Here is a 13,374-nt window from a genome sequence, read left to right as displayed (position 1 = left end):
TGCGTTCAGCTAGAATAGAGACAACAGGCCTAGGGTTGTTGGAGCAGACGAGGCTCCTCATAAACCCAAACCAGCACAAACACACACATGAACATGCACACTCTCATCTTCATGCTGATGGCTGCAGTGATTAAATTGCTGACCCTGCTGCCTCAGATGGTGCGATATGCTCATGTCATGTGTTGGAGCTTTCTCTCATGCTACAAGTCAGATTAGTGCTGTGCTCCATTGATCCATCCGAACATCATCTCAAATTTGAATTTCAAAAATGTTCAGACAACCTAAACACATGTCGGATTTTCGGATATCTGCTGACCTGCAGCACTTCACCTTTGCCTTCACCTAACTTGGCCCTCCTCTCTGACGTGCAGGGACCCAAAGCTAACGTCAGTCCTGTTTGCAATTACTCACAGTGCCCTTATGCTGTCTGGGAAGAATGAAAAGGATTGACGTCTTTCTGGCCATCTGCCGCCCTCCGATTCCTCTCCCATCCCTCACTCTGCCTCGCCCATCTCTAACTCTTCTTTGAGAGGATTAAGTGTGTTGGTATCTCTGTGTGTCTTTGTCTCATTAACGTGTACTGTAAGCGCAGCTTCGTGTGTAATGTGTGCATGTGTGTCTGTTGCAACTTTCCCATCCAATAATATATGTTGTCAGCTGGATTGTTCCTGCGTCTTTAGTCACCAAACACTGACGCGTGTCCCCTTTTGAAGGCAAATCCCTCCACAGATTGAACAAAGTTACTTAAGCAGCAGAGAAATCACAAAGGAATTGCAGTCATTTTAAATAAATCTCTAGGATTTTATTACCTACATTATACACACGAGCTGGACCTGTGAGTCTGAGTTAAGACTCAAGGGTGGTGGGAGGCAGTTGATCAAGTTCAAATGAAAATGAAATGCTCAGTGGGGCGGAAGAGACTGATGACGTTATTTTACAGCAATTAAGAATAATGAAATAAGATTAAAACTAGTCAATTTAAACATACATCAAAATGTTAACAGCATCTTGCCTATTACTCATCATTTCAGAGACCAGACCACAACAACAAAATACAAACCATAGATAATATAGACAATATTAACATCAAGGTAATAGGTGATGTGCAAGAAGAGCCCCAAGGAAGAAAATGCAAGAAGGTAAAGATGTATAAAAATAATGTCTACTGGTTGTCCCTTTATACGAACCTGTATTATCGAGGCCATTTAAGGAAATAGTTTGACATTTCCTCTCGTGTCGGTGTGATAAATATGAAACTACAGCCAGCAGTTGTACCACAAAATGTATTATGGGCTAGCCTATTTCTTGTCCGGGACCCATTGATGCCAAACCTGTTTACTGTTCCAAAACAACAAATTGTTTATAATAGTAGTGTCCCTTTTTAAGCAAACAAGATTTGTCATGAAACACAGTGAGCTTAAGAGATGTTGGTAGGTGGGTTTTACAACAGCTCTTACATCACTTTTCTTGTCTAACGCTCTGTAAGACAGTGTTTTTTTCTAAATGTAAAACTATTCCTTTGAATTAAATAATTTCCACTTCTGCCAGGAAAATAAAAGTTGAAGAGAAAGAGTTGAGCGAAGGTAAAAGATTGACTACTGTAAAAACTGATGTGCGTTGATAGCTGGTAACACTGGGATACTTTTCTCGTCGAGAGCAGATTTTTTCTCCTATCAGGTGCATTTAAGTAAGTTCAGACATACAGGAGCATTTTCAGTTTGGTTATGAGATGACAAATCAAGACAGGAAAGGAGACACAAGTAAAGGGAAACAACTTTCCAGTTAAGTTCAATTTTTCAAACGTAAGAGCAAAAGTCTCAGACCTGGTTTTAAGGGCCTCCTCAACATTTAAATATCTATCTGTTTTAAGCCCAAAGTGTGAGCTTGTCAATCACTTTATCCAAAAGTTCTGCTAATGAAGAGCAGAGAACTCACAATACATCTAAGAAGTAGCAATGTAACCAGCCAGAAGTCTACTGTGCTGTAGAAAAACAAATACTAATTGATGGGGGAGATTTGTGGCAATAAAAATCCAATCATGGCAGGTCGCTCGTCGGCATGGCGTGTCTCCGGTCATAAGCAGTGTCATCGCTCTCCTCACCGTCGCTCACTTCACCCAAAACCCTCTCTCTCTCCTCGTCCTCTTCGGTTTCACTCTCTCGCCTCAAACGATCCCGTTCCCTGTCTCTCTCTCTGTAGGACCGATGCATAGTCGGAACCTAAGAGGGCAAACAGACACAATGAGAACATGTAAACTTTACTGAGTGAAAAGTACATTTTATACATGTGCTTAATTTAAAAAAAACACACCAAGATCTGAACAGATTCAATAACAGGAAATTACATTGTCCTTATATCTCTGGTAGATCGCTGACTCTGGTGCTCCATGCTAAAATTGACCACGTTACCAATGTTGAGCAATAATACTCTATATTTGAACAAACTATCTACAAATATCTAGATGAAACCAAAATGTAAGACTTCCTGTCTCTAGATTACTAATTTTTTAAGATATAAGAACAAAGTAAAACACTTATAGCTTAATTTGTTTATGGGACTATCTTGAAACCATATATTCATTATTTTGAAATTGATCTAGATACCTAAATTAACAGACTGACTAATACAAACATCCTAAATAATAAGTCTGACTGCAAACACATTTGCAGATGATTTTCTCGTTTAATCATTCGCTCTATAGTGTTGATGTAAAGTCTTGACCTACTTATAACACTGTATCATAATCGTAAGGCGCTCATGTATAGAAGAAGACATGTGGTGATTTGTCTGAGTTTACTGCATGTTCTTCAACAAAGCCCAAAATCCAGAAAAAGCACATTTAAATGATCAAATTATTAAATTGAAATCATACATAAACAAGCAGATTGCAGGTAGTTACCTGGTTATCATGGCTGGGCAGGGCGCAGTATCCCGCCTCCGTCCTGCGGGGAAGGCGTGGTGAATGAGCACGGAAAGGTCGGGGGGAGTGGGAGCAAACGGAGCGCGGAGAGGGAGAGCGGATGGAGCGTGGGGATGGAGATCGGACAGAACGGGAAGGTGAGTAATTAATGGAGTGGGACTGGGACAGAACTGGGCCGTGGTTGTTTTGTTTGGGAGGGCGAGGGGAGCGAGGAGGCAGGTTGGGCGGTTTGAAAGGGTCGATTAGGTCAATCTCGGTGAGGATCGGCGGAGGAGGGATGAAATCGAGCTCCTCCTCTGGATGGAGCAGAAGCATTTCTGCTGCGTCAATTTCAGCGAGCTCCGCCTTGGACAAGTGGTCCACGATCCCTGCGCCAAACGAATCGCCCACCACATTGATGGAGGTACGCATTCTGTCACTGAATGGACAAACAGTAGCATTGTCAGCGGGAGGTAAAATAAGAGAGCCACCATGAGCTGAAACTTCTTAACTTCTCTCACAACTGCTACTACCAAAACCTGAAATAGCACTGGAGCAGAGCTTCCATTTGTCCTTTTATTCACACACGCTTATACACCCCCAACATTTCCAACACCTGACTCACAGCAGCCAGTCGACAGCGATGAGCAGACTGATGTCCTGAGTTGGCAGCCCCACAGCCGTCAGAATCAGCAGCATGGTAACCAGTCCAGCACTGGGAATACTGGCAGCTCCAACACTGGCCAGGGTGGCAGTCATACTGGGAGGAAGAATAAGAAAACAAAAGAAATTCAGTCATTAAATTTACCAACATGTTTTGCTTCCGATGCTGAACTGGAGCACACCACAGGGAATGCAGGAAACCAACATGCGTGCATTCGTTCTTTGTCTGCGTGACAGGAGATGATTTGTTTCACATCATATACTTTAGTGTGTAGTAAGAACATTTATATGCAGGCATTGCGACAGAAGCAAAACAAACCAGAAAAACATTTTCCCAACATGGTGAAACTGAAGGCTCATTATATACATACAGTGTATTGGAAAATAAGTGCAGGAAATACTTGATTAAAAGTTGCAAAAAACACTAATTCATTTTGCTTAGTAAATAGGAAGGTTAAAAAATTCCAGACTTTGTGCTGGAAATCATTAATTCTCTAATTGCTTTTCAGCAACTTTCACTGCTTCACTGCTGACTCAATATGCTTAGTCAGCTGAATGTCTGCCAATAAACACAATTACCCCAATTAACTCAGTGTGTCAGAGCCCCGAAGGGATCTGAGAAGGTGAGTACTGTGAATCCTCAGGCTGATTTATGTGATGTGCTCTCTGTGCTGTGGTGAGGCTGTCCCTTGAACACAGTCACTCACAGTGAAAATCACCAACATATCTGTGTCAACAGATGACACTGTTTATGTGGATGTTTTTTGTCTGAAAAACAAGCCTGAGAATTGGTGTCGACAGTTTTGTTAGAAAAAACAATACATTTTCAATTGATTAAACCCTGCTGACATGGTGAGCTATGGTTTTAATCAACAAACTAGCTGTCCATAATGTGTTGCAAATTCATTTTATGTTATATAGTTGTGTGTATTTTCCTTATGTTGATAACAGCACAGCCCAGTTGATAATTTACAACATAAAAGAAGCACAAACATAAGTAAAATCTATAGGATTATTAAAGGGTATAATAGACTTAGTAAAGGGTTACCTTAACGTTATAGTAGATATTTCAACGTTCTCCATTACATGCGGAATGTGAGTCGTTTCATATTTTGACATAATTAAAAAAAGAAAATCTGAAATGTCCAACCCCAGGTTTGGCACACTGTGTAAAGTGTGGTATAATCCTGTGGTTATGTTGGTCATACAGCACCAACCCGCTATTCAAATGTGTTAATTTGATGACATCGTTCCTGCAATGTTGGGAGGAAAGCGGTATCTGAATAAGAAAGAGGCTGATTGCCAAACAAGAACAAATGTCTTAATGTTGTCTAACTTATTTGTTTTCAGACATTAATCAAAGAAAAGAAGAAAGAATGCTTCTTGTTGTGACATGTTTGCAATTACAGGAATTATCAGTTCATGTTGGCCCCATATGTGACTGCAGGCCTCTTTAGACTCGGTTCTAAACTGCGGTGTGTTGTATCTTCATTTGTGCTGTGCTTTACATCTTAATGCTTTATGACAAACTGCCAAGCTTATTATCATTGCGTTTAAGGAGATAGAAGATTAACACACCGCACATGGATCTAATTCTTGAACAATACCACCACTGATGAAACAATAGAACTGAAAAAAAATCATTTGGGAATTTGGTTTTTCAAAGAACCAAGCATCATTTATAAACCTCCACCGCAACGAGCGCATTCTGATCCAAGTAGAGTCTGGTTCCAATCAGACTGAAATGTTTTGCTGAAACCTCAAAAAATGAGACATTTTTACTTTCTTACGTCCTTAGTTTGAAGCTGTCTTTCATGCCCGCATATTGTCGAATTAATTACAAAGTGTCAAACTGGTGTGAGTCATATGAAAATGTTTTGGGGATTTTGTTTACACTGGTGAACAGGATGTTCCAATGAAATATGGATTTACACATCTTCGTTTGCCCTTTAAAATCAAAAGAATTTCAACTTCACATTTTCTAACTACTTCATAGACGTTTGCAATAATAAATCCTTTCAATCATCACTTATTACTCACTAGGAGTATGGGCCAGTCCGTACATCTACTTGGACCTCTGCCTGTATTTTGTTATTTTACTGAGTTTTTTTATTTTACTTCATACATTTATTGGCATCAACCTCTGGAAAAAGTAAGTGACCAGTTGCAAAATCCAGAGCCTTGGACTCGAGTCACATGACCTGTAATCAGGCACAACGACCCAAATTCACCTCCTAGGCCCTGCTGTGGTGTCCTTGAGCAAGGCACCGGACACCTCCAATCCCCCCTCCCCATTGCTCCCCGGGCGCTGCACAATAGCTGCCCACTGCTCCTAGTACTAGGATGGGTTAAATGCAGAGGACAAATTTCACTGTGTGTGCTCTGCTGTGTGCATGTATGTGACCAATAAAGAGGGTTTCATCCTCCGATTCTATCTATTCTATCTATCTTGATGACTTTAAACTTGTACGTTAACGCCAATGCTTTATGTAGCTTTAAACACATTTCAGTTGTAATAGTTAAATACATATAATGTTTTGAGTACGTGTAATTATGTATTTTATGTGGGAAAAGGTTTTGAATAGAAAAAAGCCTGCAAAGCGAAGTTAACCTAAACAGGGGACTGTTGTTGACATGAATGGAATCGAAGAGTTCTGTGGCTAAAAAATCTTTGGACATCCACAAATGTGTTTTGCTTATTGTTGCTTAACTTGGATGGTTGACATAGAGATTTTAAAATTCAACAATGGAGGTTTTAGTATTTACATTCATATCCTAAATGGGGAAAAGTATGTAGAGATGTATTTATGTTATGCTTTGAAACTTAATAACTGAAATGATGATCCATGTTCGTCTGAAATCTTCAATAAACACAATTAAACAAAAAGTTTCTAATCAAACGAAAACAGGGAAACAAAATAAGGCCTGTGTGTGAAGGACATCTAACATGTGTCTCACCTGACAGTGATGATCTGTCCCGTATCCAGAGAGATGTCATTCATCTGGGCAATAAAGATGGCTGCCACAGCCTCATACAGCGCAGTGCCGTCCATGTTAATGGTGGCGCCTATTGGCAGCACAAAACGAGTCACACGCTTGTCAATCTTCAGATTTTCCTCCAGGCAGCGGAAGGTGACGGGTAACGTTCCTGCACTGAGAGAAGAAGGCCACACAAGATGCCAAGTTAGAAAAAAAGGTGCAGATGTACAAAGAAGAGGAGCAGAGTGTCTGCTTCAGGATATAAAATATGTAGACAGGTGGTGATATAAGTGCAGAGGTGAGGAGGGAGGTGAGGGGGTGAAGTTAGGGTAGAGACACAAGGTGGAAATTTGAGTCGGCGGACAGCCTCCTCCTAACAGCTGGTGCAAACCACTGTTGCAGTCCTCCGACATGTGAATTAAAGGAATTTGATTCCTGTCCCTGCTAGGCTCGGGTCATAATATAATTACAGAAAACGTTGATAGGATTATCCATATTCACTAGAGCCTCAGTAATGTGCCAAAATGACAGTTGGTTTCAGCAACGTTCAGACTCCCAGGCAGGCCGAGCCAAGCCAAGTCAGAAAGCATACAGCGGGGCCAGTTTGGCTGGTGAGGACTAATCCGAAGGCTTAGACATTTACAACACAGGATCAGTCTGACATGGACTTGTATGTGATAGCCTGTGCTTACACACATTTATCTGTCCTGGTTTGTCTGCGTAAATACAACTTTTTGCCTTTGGCCGTTTCTGATTCAACCAAGATAGCTAAAAGCGAGTTACAGGCTAGGCCATTCACTCACAGAAAATACTGAAGGGCAGCTGTCAAGGAATAGATGTTGTAAAAGAAATATGTGACACATATGTCGCTAACACATGCACAAACAGAGAACTTCCACATAGACAAACGCACACTTGCTGCAGGATTTCCTACCTGCTGGCAGTGCCCAGAGCTGTGATCCAAGCCTGGAAGATGCCAGAGTAGAAAGTGAAGGGGCTTTTTCTAGTGATAGCGAAGAATATAGCAGGTAGGATCAAGCCGCCATGGATCACCAGGCCCACGATAACGGTCACCATGTACATGCCAAGCTGCCTGGCCACCACCTCCAGGTCTCCGATGGCCGCAATCTTCCCCGCAATCAGGGAGGCAATGCCGACAGGAGAGTACCTAAATTAAAAGTTAAGAAAACACCAGAGCTGAAATGATTGACAGTTGTATTCTTTGTAAGGCTGACTGCTAAATTAGTGTCCTTACTTTACTTTAATTTTTATCTTTTTAAGACAAGTTTTACCTCCATTAACCATTTTATGACTTTCTGTTGACTCAATAATAAAAAAACATAGATTAAAGTAATAGAAAACGTACTGCCGGCACATTGATGCATTTATAGCTTAACCCAGCCGCAGTTTAACCCCCCAAATAAATCCATTGGTCATACAAATGATGTCAAACTGAAATGTAGAGACGACACTTGATGCATCTTTATTCACTTTCAAAGGAACACTTTGAACTTTGGAAAGACTTGGCACAGTTGTTCCCCTCCGCGAGTACAGGGCACAGTGGGACGTATGAATAAAGCGGTGTTTGGTCAATGAAGGTCCCATCACAACAGCGGCCTGCTCTCTCCCAGGTCAGCTGCGTGCTGAACCCAGAGCCTGGCATTCAGCGACAGTTGTTTGGGGGAGTATGCCGTGTATAGATTTGATGGATGTGTTCCTTGTATGATACGTGTTTTTGTATACACTGGACTCTGTGTTTGGCAAGCTCCATAGGCTCGTGAGTAATCTGTTTATACTACGTGAGTGATACGAACAAGGACACAATTCCTTTGGTGTCCAGCTGCACATGTAAATGGCCTAAGAGAGCTGCAACACAAGCATCCTGCTGTTTCTCTTCCAACCGCCTACACTGCTCCCCCTTTCCCTTCCCCGGCTCTGAGTGCCACTAAGGTCTCTATCTAAGTGTCCTGTGAAGCCTCAAGGCAAGCACTGCTCTCAGAAGACATGCTATAACATGCATCCTTCCTCGTCCTGCCGTCCCTCCCACCCTCATCTGCTTTCTGCTCTGCTGCCAAGTGGCTCCTCTGCTGACGGTGGATCCATTACATTTTGGGGATCTTCTACCCCGTCTCCCCTGGGAGCCCAGAACATTTTTCCGGGCCCCGGCTCCTGCTACTCCCCAGCATACCATGGACTACAGCATGTGCTAATGAAACCTTCTCTTTCTCTCTTTCTGTCCATCTGTCTGTGTCCTTCACTAACACCATTCTCCCTTTTCTCTTCCTTCCTCTTTTCTTCTGACTTAAATGTCGGACATTTCCACTCGTACAATATGTTTTGTGTATGCAGTTTTGCCTTATCCATCACTGTCACTGACCTCTGTGTGTGGTATTTCCAGAATGTCAAAGCAAGGCAGCCGCTGGCCCACATGAACGAAAACAGAGACACATGTTGTGCATGCTTGCAGATGGGCGCACACAAACACACACAGGGGGGGCATAATACTGACCACATGATCATGGAGACCATCGTCATGATAATCTCGTTGAGGATGTTGAAGAATTCGCACATGACCTTCCCTCGCTCGCCCATCCTGCCCATGCAGATCCCAAAGGTGATGAAGAAGCCGATCAAGCCTGAGGAAGACACAACGCAGCATGTTTGTTGCAGTTCATAACGCAAATGATACAAACATCAGTAAAATTAAACAACTCAAAGAAGAAATGAGTATGAGCTCAACCATCCACTCACCAAGGACGTTCATGCCCCATTTGTACTCCAGTTTCTTCCTGTTCTCAAAGAGGGGCTCAGTTTGGTTTTGTACGACAACTGGCACCTTTTTCAGCACTGTCTGAACCTGGAGGCAAGACCACATTCAGATTGTTCATAGATCTTTAATATAAATAAACCAACTCCAATTCACAACTCTGAAAACCCTGCTTTTTTGACAGATATTTTGTGAGTGAAAGTTTGGCAGCAGCACAACACACTCTGTGTATATAGAAAAAGCCAAAACAGGGAACAAGAGATTCTCAAACAAAGTCAACAAAGAAAAGAAAGACAAGAAGGGGAAGGACGATTCCTTCCTGCAAAAGCTATTATCCATTTTATGACTTCAATGAATCCCCAATGAGTACAAACAAAAGATGCAGTAAAACAGAGATGCAGACAGAAAGGAGAGAAAAGGAGGGGATGTAAGGATGAAAGAAAAAGGGAGAAAACAGGAATTACTTCAGGGAGAAGAACTCTATAAGCTGGTGCTCAGCGGTGCTCCCTGTTCACCAGCAGATGCCTTACTGTGGTGAATAAAGAAGTAGCATTACAGATACAAAGAGATTAGCAGTAGCAGAAGGGCTGACCCTCACCCAGTCTAACACAAATAACCAGTTGTAATCATTCAGGCACACACGCAGAGCAGGGGGGGGGGGGCAGATTTAGACAGAAGATGTTGCATCATGATTGAGACTTGGATTACCGTATAAAAGTTATCAGCATAGATAAAGAGTATTCCTGTCCTGTCCATCATTAGCCAACAGACCTTTAATGTAACTGGGTATTCAGACCGTAAACCTTTTTTTAAGCTGGTATTCAAAACAAAATGGATCATATGTGACTTTTTCAATATTTTTTTTGCAATCTTAGAATTTAAGCGCTTCAAGCAATGCTTATGTGTGTGTGTCATTCTATAATGTGTAATCTTTACACTTCGAAGGCTACACTTCTGTAACATGTACATGGACAAAACATTGCTATTTGGTCATTAGTCAACACTCATTTGTGTCAAATCATCCTCTCACTCCCTCCTGACACCACAGGTTTAATATTTTGTGAGACTGCTCAGTCAATACTTTTTATAGACCAACCATTTCGGGTTCACATAAAAGGTATTTCCAATATATAACTAATGCAACGCAAGAATAGGAATTTTCCATTTATGTATATATTTTTTGGCATTACTGGACATTAAAGTTGAAAACCTCTATATTGTAACATGTTTTCAATGTATTTTGGTTTGTATCATGAATGAAGCAACATCCATTACGTTATTAAAAGCATGACATACCAAGCAGGACAATCATGCTTTGCCAGTATTTGCCAACTTTCTGTCCTTTATCCTATATCTGTTTCATTCTTATTTTAATGTGTGTGTTCACAAATTAAGAGCTACAGTAAGAAAACAGTTTGAGAGACTCATATCAGAGGCTAAGGCTACCTGTTGGAAGCAGGCCTGCACAAGGTTCTCAGGAAAGAGGTTCCTGAGCAGGTCGAGGAAGGCGTCCAGACTGCTGACCTCTGGGTTCCTCGGGGCTGAGTTTGTTGCGCCACCTCCCCCCCTTAGTTTTGGGTTCCCAGGGTGGATACCCAACACCAGGATGACCCCAAGGATGGCAGCGATTACAGTGGTGGTCATGTAATACACCATGGCTCTACTTCCCATCCTGCCACTGGAGCGGGCATCTAGACCAGCCAGTCCTTGAAGAGACAGATCATCAGGGTTTGGATATCTGGATCTGGATATCCACTAACATTGTGAATGATTGGTAAGGGCTATCCTCTATTAACAAATGTTGGACTGTTTACTTGGATTGCTGCTATACAATAGCTTTGGCTAACTGTGAATCTAAGATTGCACGTGGGACAAACCTGTGATTAGACTGGAAATGATTAGAGGCAGGATGAGCATCTTCAGCATCCTCATGAGGATATCTCCAGGGAAGGAAATCATAGTGAGGGCGGCATCGTCCTTCACAGTCATGTACCGCAACAGCATCCCAAACAGCGATCCCATGACAACACCTGAGGAGAGGAAAAACGAGAAGAGAAGAGGAGGAGAGCAGGAGAAACGCCAGCAAGACATAGAGAGGAGACAGGGGAAAGAGAGAAGACGATAGGAGGGCAGGATACCAAAAATGTTCATATAATGTTGTTGAATGCAGGATTAGATTGATGTATTTTGACCTAATTATTAAAAATCATCACATAATATAACACTTTTTTTTATAGTAGCTTCTGTGTGTGTAGACCCACTGGTCAACTTGCCCCCCCCCCCCCCCCCCCCCCCCCCAAAAAAAAACTGTTTAATATTTGAAATGTACCAAAAGGCAGACTAAAGACAGAAACGAGTCAAGTTTTCCAAATATGCCTATTGGGAAAATGAGTGCGATATTCTGTTTTTTTCAACAAAAATGACTGCACTGAAATTGAATTCAACATGTGGTGTTAAATTATCTGAGCTCAAAGCTGGTGTTAGTCATTGTTTCTTAACTTTCATCCTGTTTTAAGAGCTACAATCCAACTTTCACAAGCTGGTGTAGATGTGCGGCATTTGACACAAAATAATTAAATAATAAATCGAAAAGTATGTTTCTGAGTGAAGGCATACCCAGAACAGTGAGTCCCAGCAGCAGGTTGTGGGTGTTGCGGCTGCAGTGGCCTGCATCTTTATACGCAACATCTGTGTTGTCATCTCGCTGGCTTTCTTCTTTCTCCTTCTTGTTTGTGTTGGACTGGTTGGCTGTCGACTGGTTTGTCATCCTGTCTGTGGAGACAGTGGAAGAGTATGAGCTTCAACATCATTAAATATGCAGGCCTGCAACGTATTGAGTGTTGGTTAACAAAGCACCCTTCTCTGGCTGATTTATCAAATGAATTGTATATATACTTCTTTGCATATTTAGTATTTGTTGCTATTGAGGATTCAAATTGTTGCCATTGTAGCTGGCTGATTCTGCTCTGCTATGTAATCTATTAATGTCCTCTAAAAGGAAACTGCAGGAATGTAAATACTAGAGAATATGTACTTTGCTGATAAAGGAAGATGTATAGCCAATGAATGAGTTCAACAATCTCCTAGGAGTAGTGAGATGTGGCCCCTGGCTGTTTAAACATTTTTGACTGACAGATCTAAGTGAAAGTTACTTGTTACATAAATTCATAAGACTAATGCCTGGTTCAGCCTGACCCGATGGTTTATGGTGCAGGATCACAAACGAAAACGCTTTGGCTGGGTCAATTGATTGTTTATCCCTATACTGTGGACAACAACCGACCCAACGTCCGGAACGAGTCAAGACTCCCTCACATGAATTGTGTTTTCTCACGACTGAAAATAACCAAAAGCAGAAAAAAGCGGTCATGTAAATGGGATGGAGCAAAAGAGAATAGATGTGAAAGACGAATTTTTTTCTTTCTTATTGTAGGTTTATTCGAAAACATGCACCCCAGCCACTAGCATGAATGTGTATATTGTTATTACTACTACTACTACTATTACTACTACTACTACTACTACTACTACTACTACTACTACTACTACTACTACTACTACTACTAATAATAATAATAATAATACATTCGATTTATATAAAACTTTTCCCGAATGCTCAAAGACATTTTACATCAAATTAAAACAGAAAAAACAACAGAAAAATATATTACTGGAAGTATGTCCCTTGAACCTGCCTACTGATGACATTGTGTATCGTGAAAGATGGTGAGTTGGTTGAAATGCCCATAGGCCAAGTCACTGCAACATATTATGACTTATCACACTGATGTTTAGCGGGTATAATGTTTACCGTTTAGAACCTCTTCGTTCGTTAGCATGCTATCATTTTCAAATTAGCCCTAAACTCAAAATAATGCAAAGGCAGATGGCAATGTCATTCAGTTGAAGATATTGGTTAACTAACCCATATACTGACAAAGTTTTACTTTTACCCTGATGATGGGACTTGGGGAAAGGTCATTTTCACAAGTTATTACAATTCATCCTCAGGGGGACGTAAATGTTTGCACCCTTTCATTGCCATGTGCAAAATACTATACATTGC

The 13,374-nt window shown here is 41.4% G+C and overlaps 1 protein-coding gene across 3 annotated transcripts in view; it reads right to left on the bottom strand.

Annotated features, from left to right (window-relative positions):
• Positions 1-13,374, bottom strand: part of hsd17b14 (hydroxysteroid (17-beta) dehydrogenase 14) — a 38,453-nt gene that overhangs the window by 14,300 nt on the left and 10,779 nt on the right. For 2 of the 3 annotated variants that reach the window (XM_063903777.1, XM_063903778.1), the window contains 10 exons: positions 11,925-12,080; positions 11,186-11,338; positions 10,755-11,014; positions 9,293-9,398; positions 9,051-9,177; positions 7,476-7,709; positions 6,521-6,715; positions 3,525-3,659; positions 2,900-3,338; positions 816-2,219 (listed from right to left, as the gene is read on the bottom strand). In XM_063903777.1, coding sequence (XP_063759847.1) covers positions 2,037-2,219; positions 2,900-3,338; positions 3,525-3,659; positions 6,521-6,715; positions 7,476-7,709; positions 9,051-9,177; positions 9,293-9,398; positions 10,755-11,014; positions 11,186-11,338; positions 11,925-12,075 — 1,983 coding nt within the window. In that variant the 5' untranslated portion in view covers positions 12,076-12,080 and the 3' untranslated portion in view covers positions 816-2,036. Of the gene's footprint in view, positions 1-815; positions 2,220-2,899; positions 3,339-3,524; positions 3,660-6,520; positions 6,716-7,475; positions 7,710-9,050; positions 9,178-9,292; positions 9,399-10,754; positions 11,015-11,185; positions 11,339-11,924; positions 12,081-13,374 lie in introns of those variants that run through there. The other variant, XM_063903779.1, reaches the window with a different exon arrangement.

This window comes from Eleginops maclovinus, chromosome 16, assembly GCF_036324505.1.
Source record: "Eleginops maclovinus isolate JMC-PN-2008 ecotype Puerto Natales chromosome 16, JC_Emac_rtc_rv5, whole genome shotgun sequence".
In the NCBI taxonomy this organism is placed as follows: domain Eukaryota; kingdom Metazoa; phylum Chordata; class Actinopteri; order Perciformes; family Eleginopidae; genus Eleginops; species Eleginops maclovinus.
The sequence above is the reverse complement of the archived record's forward strand: the minus strand, read 5'-3'. Positions and strand labels throughout refer to the sequence as shown.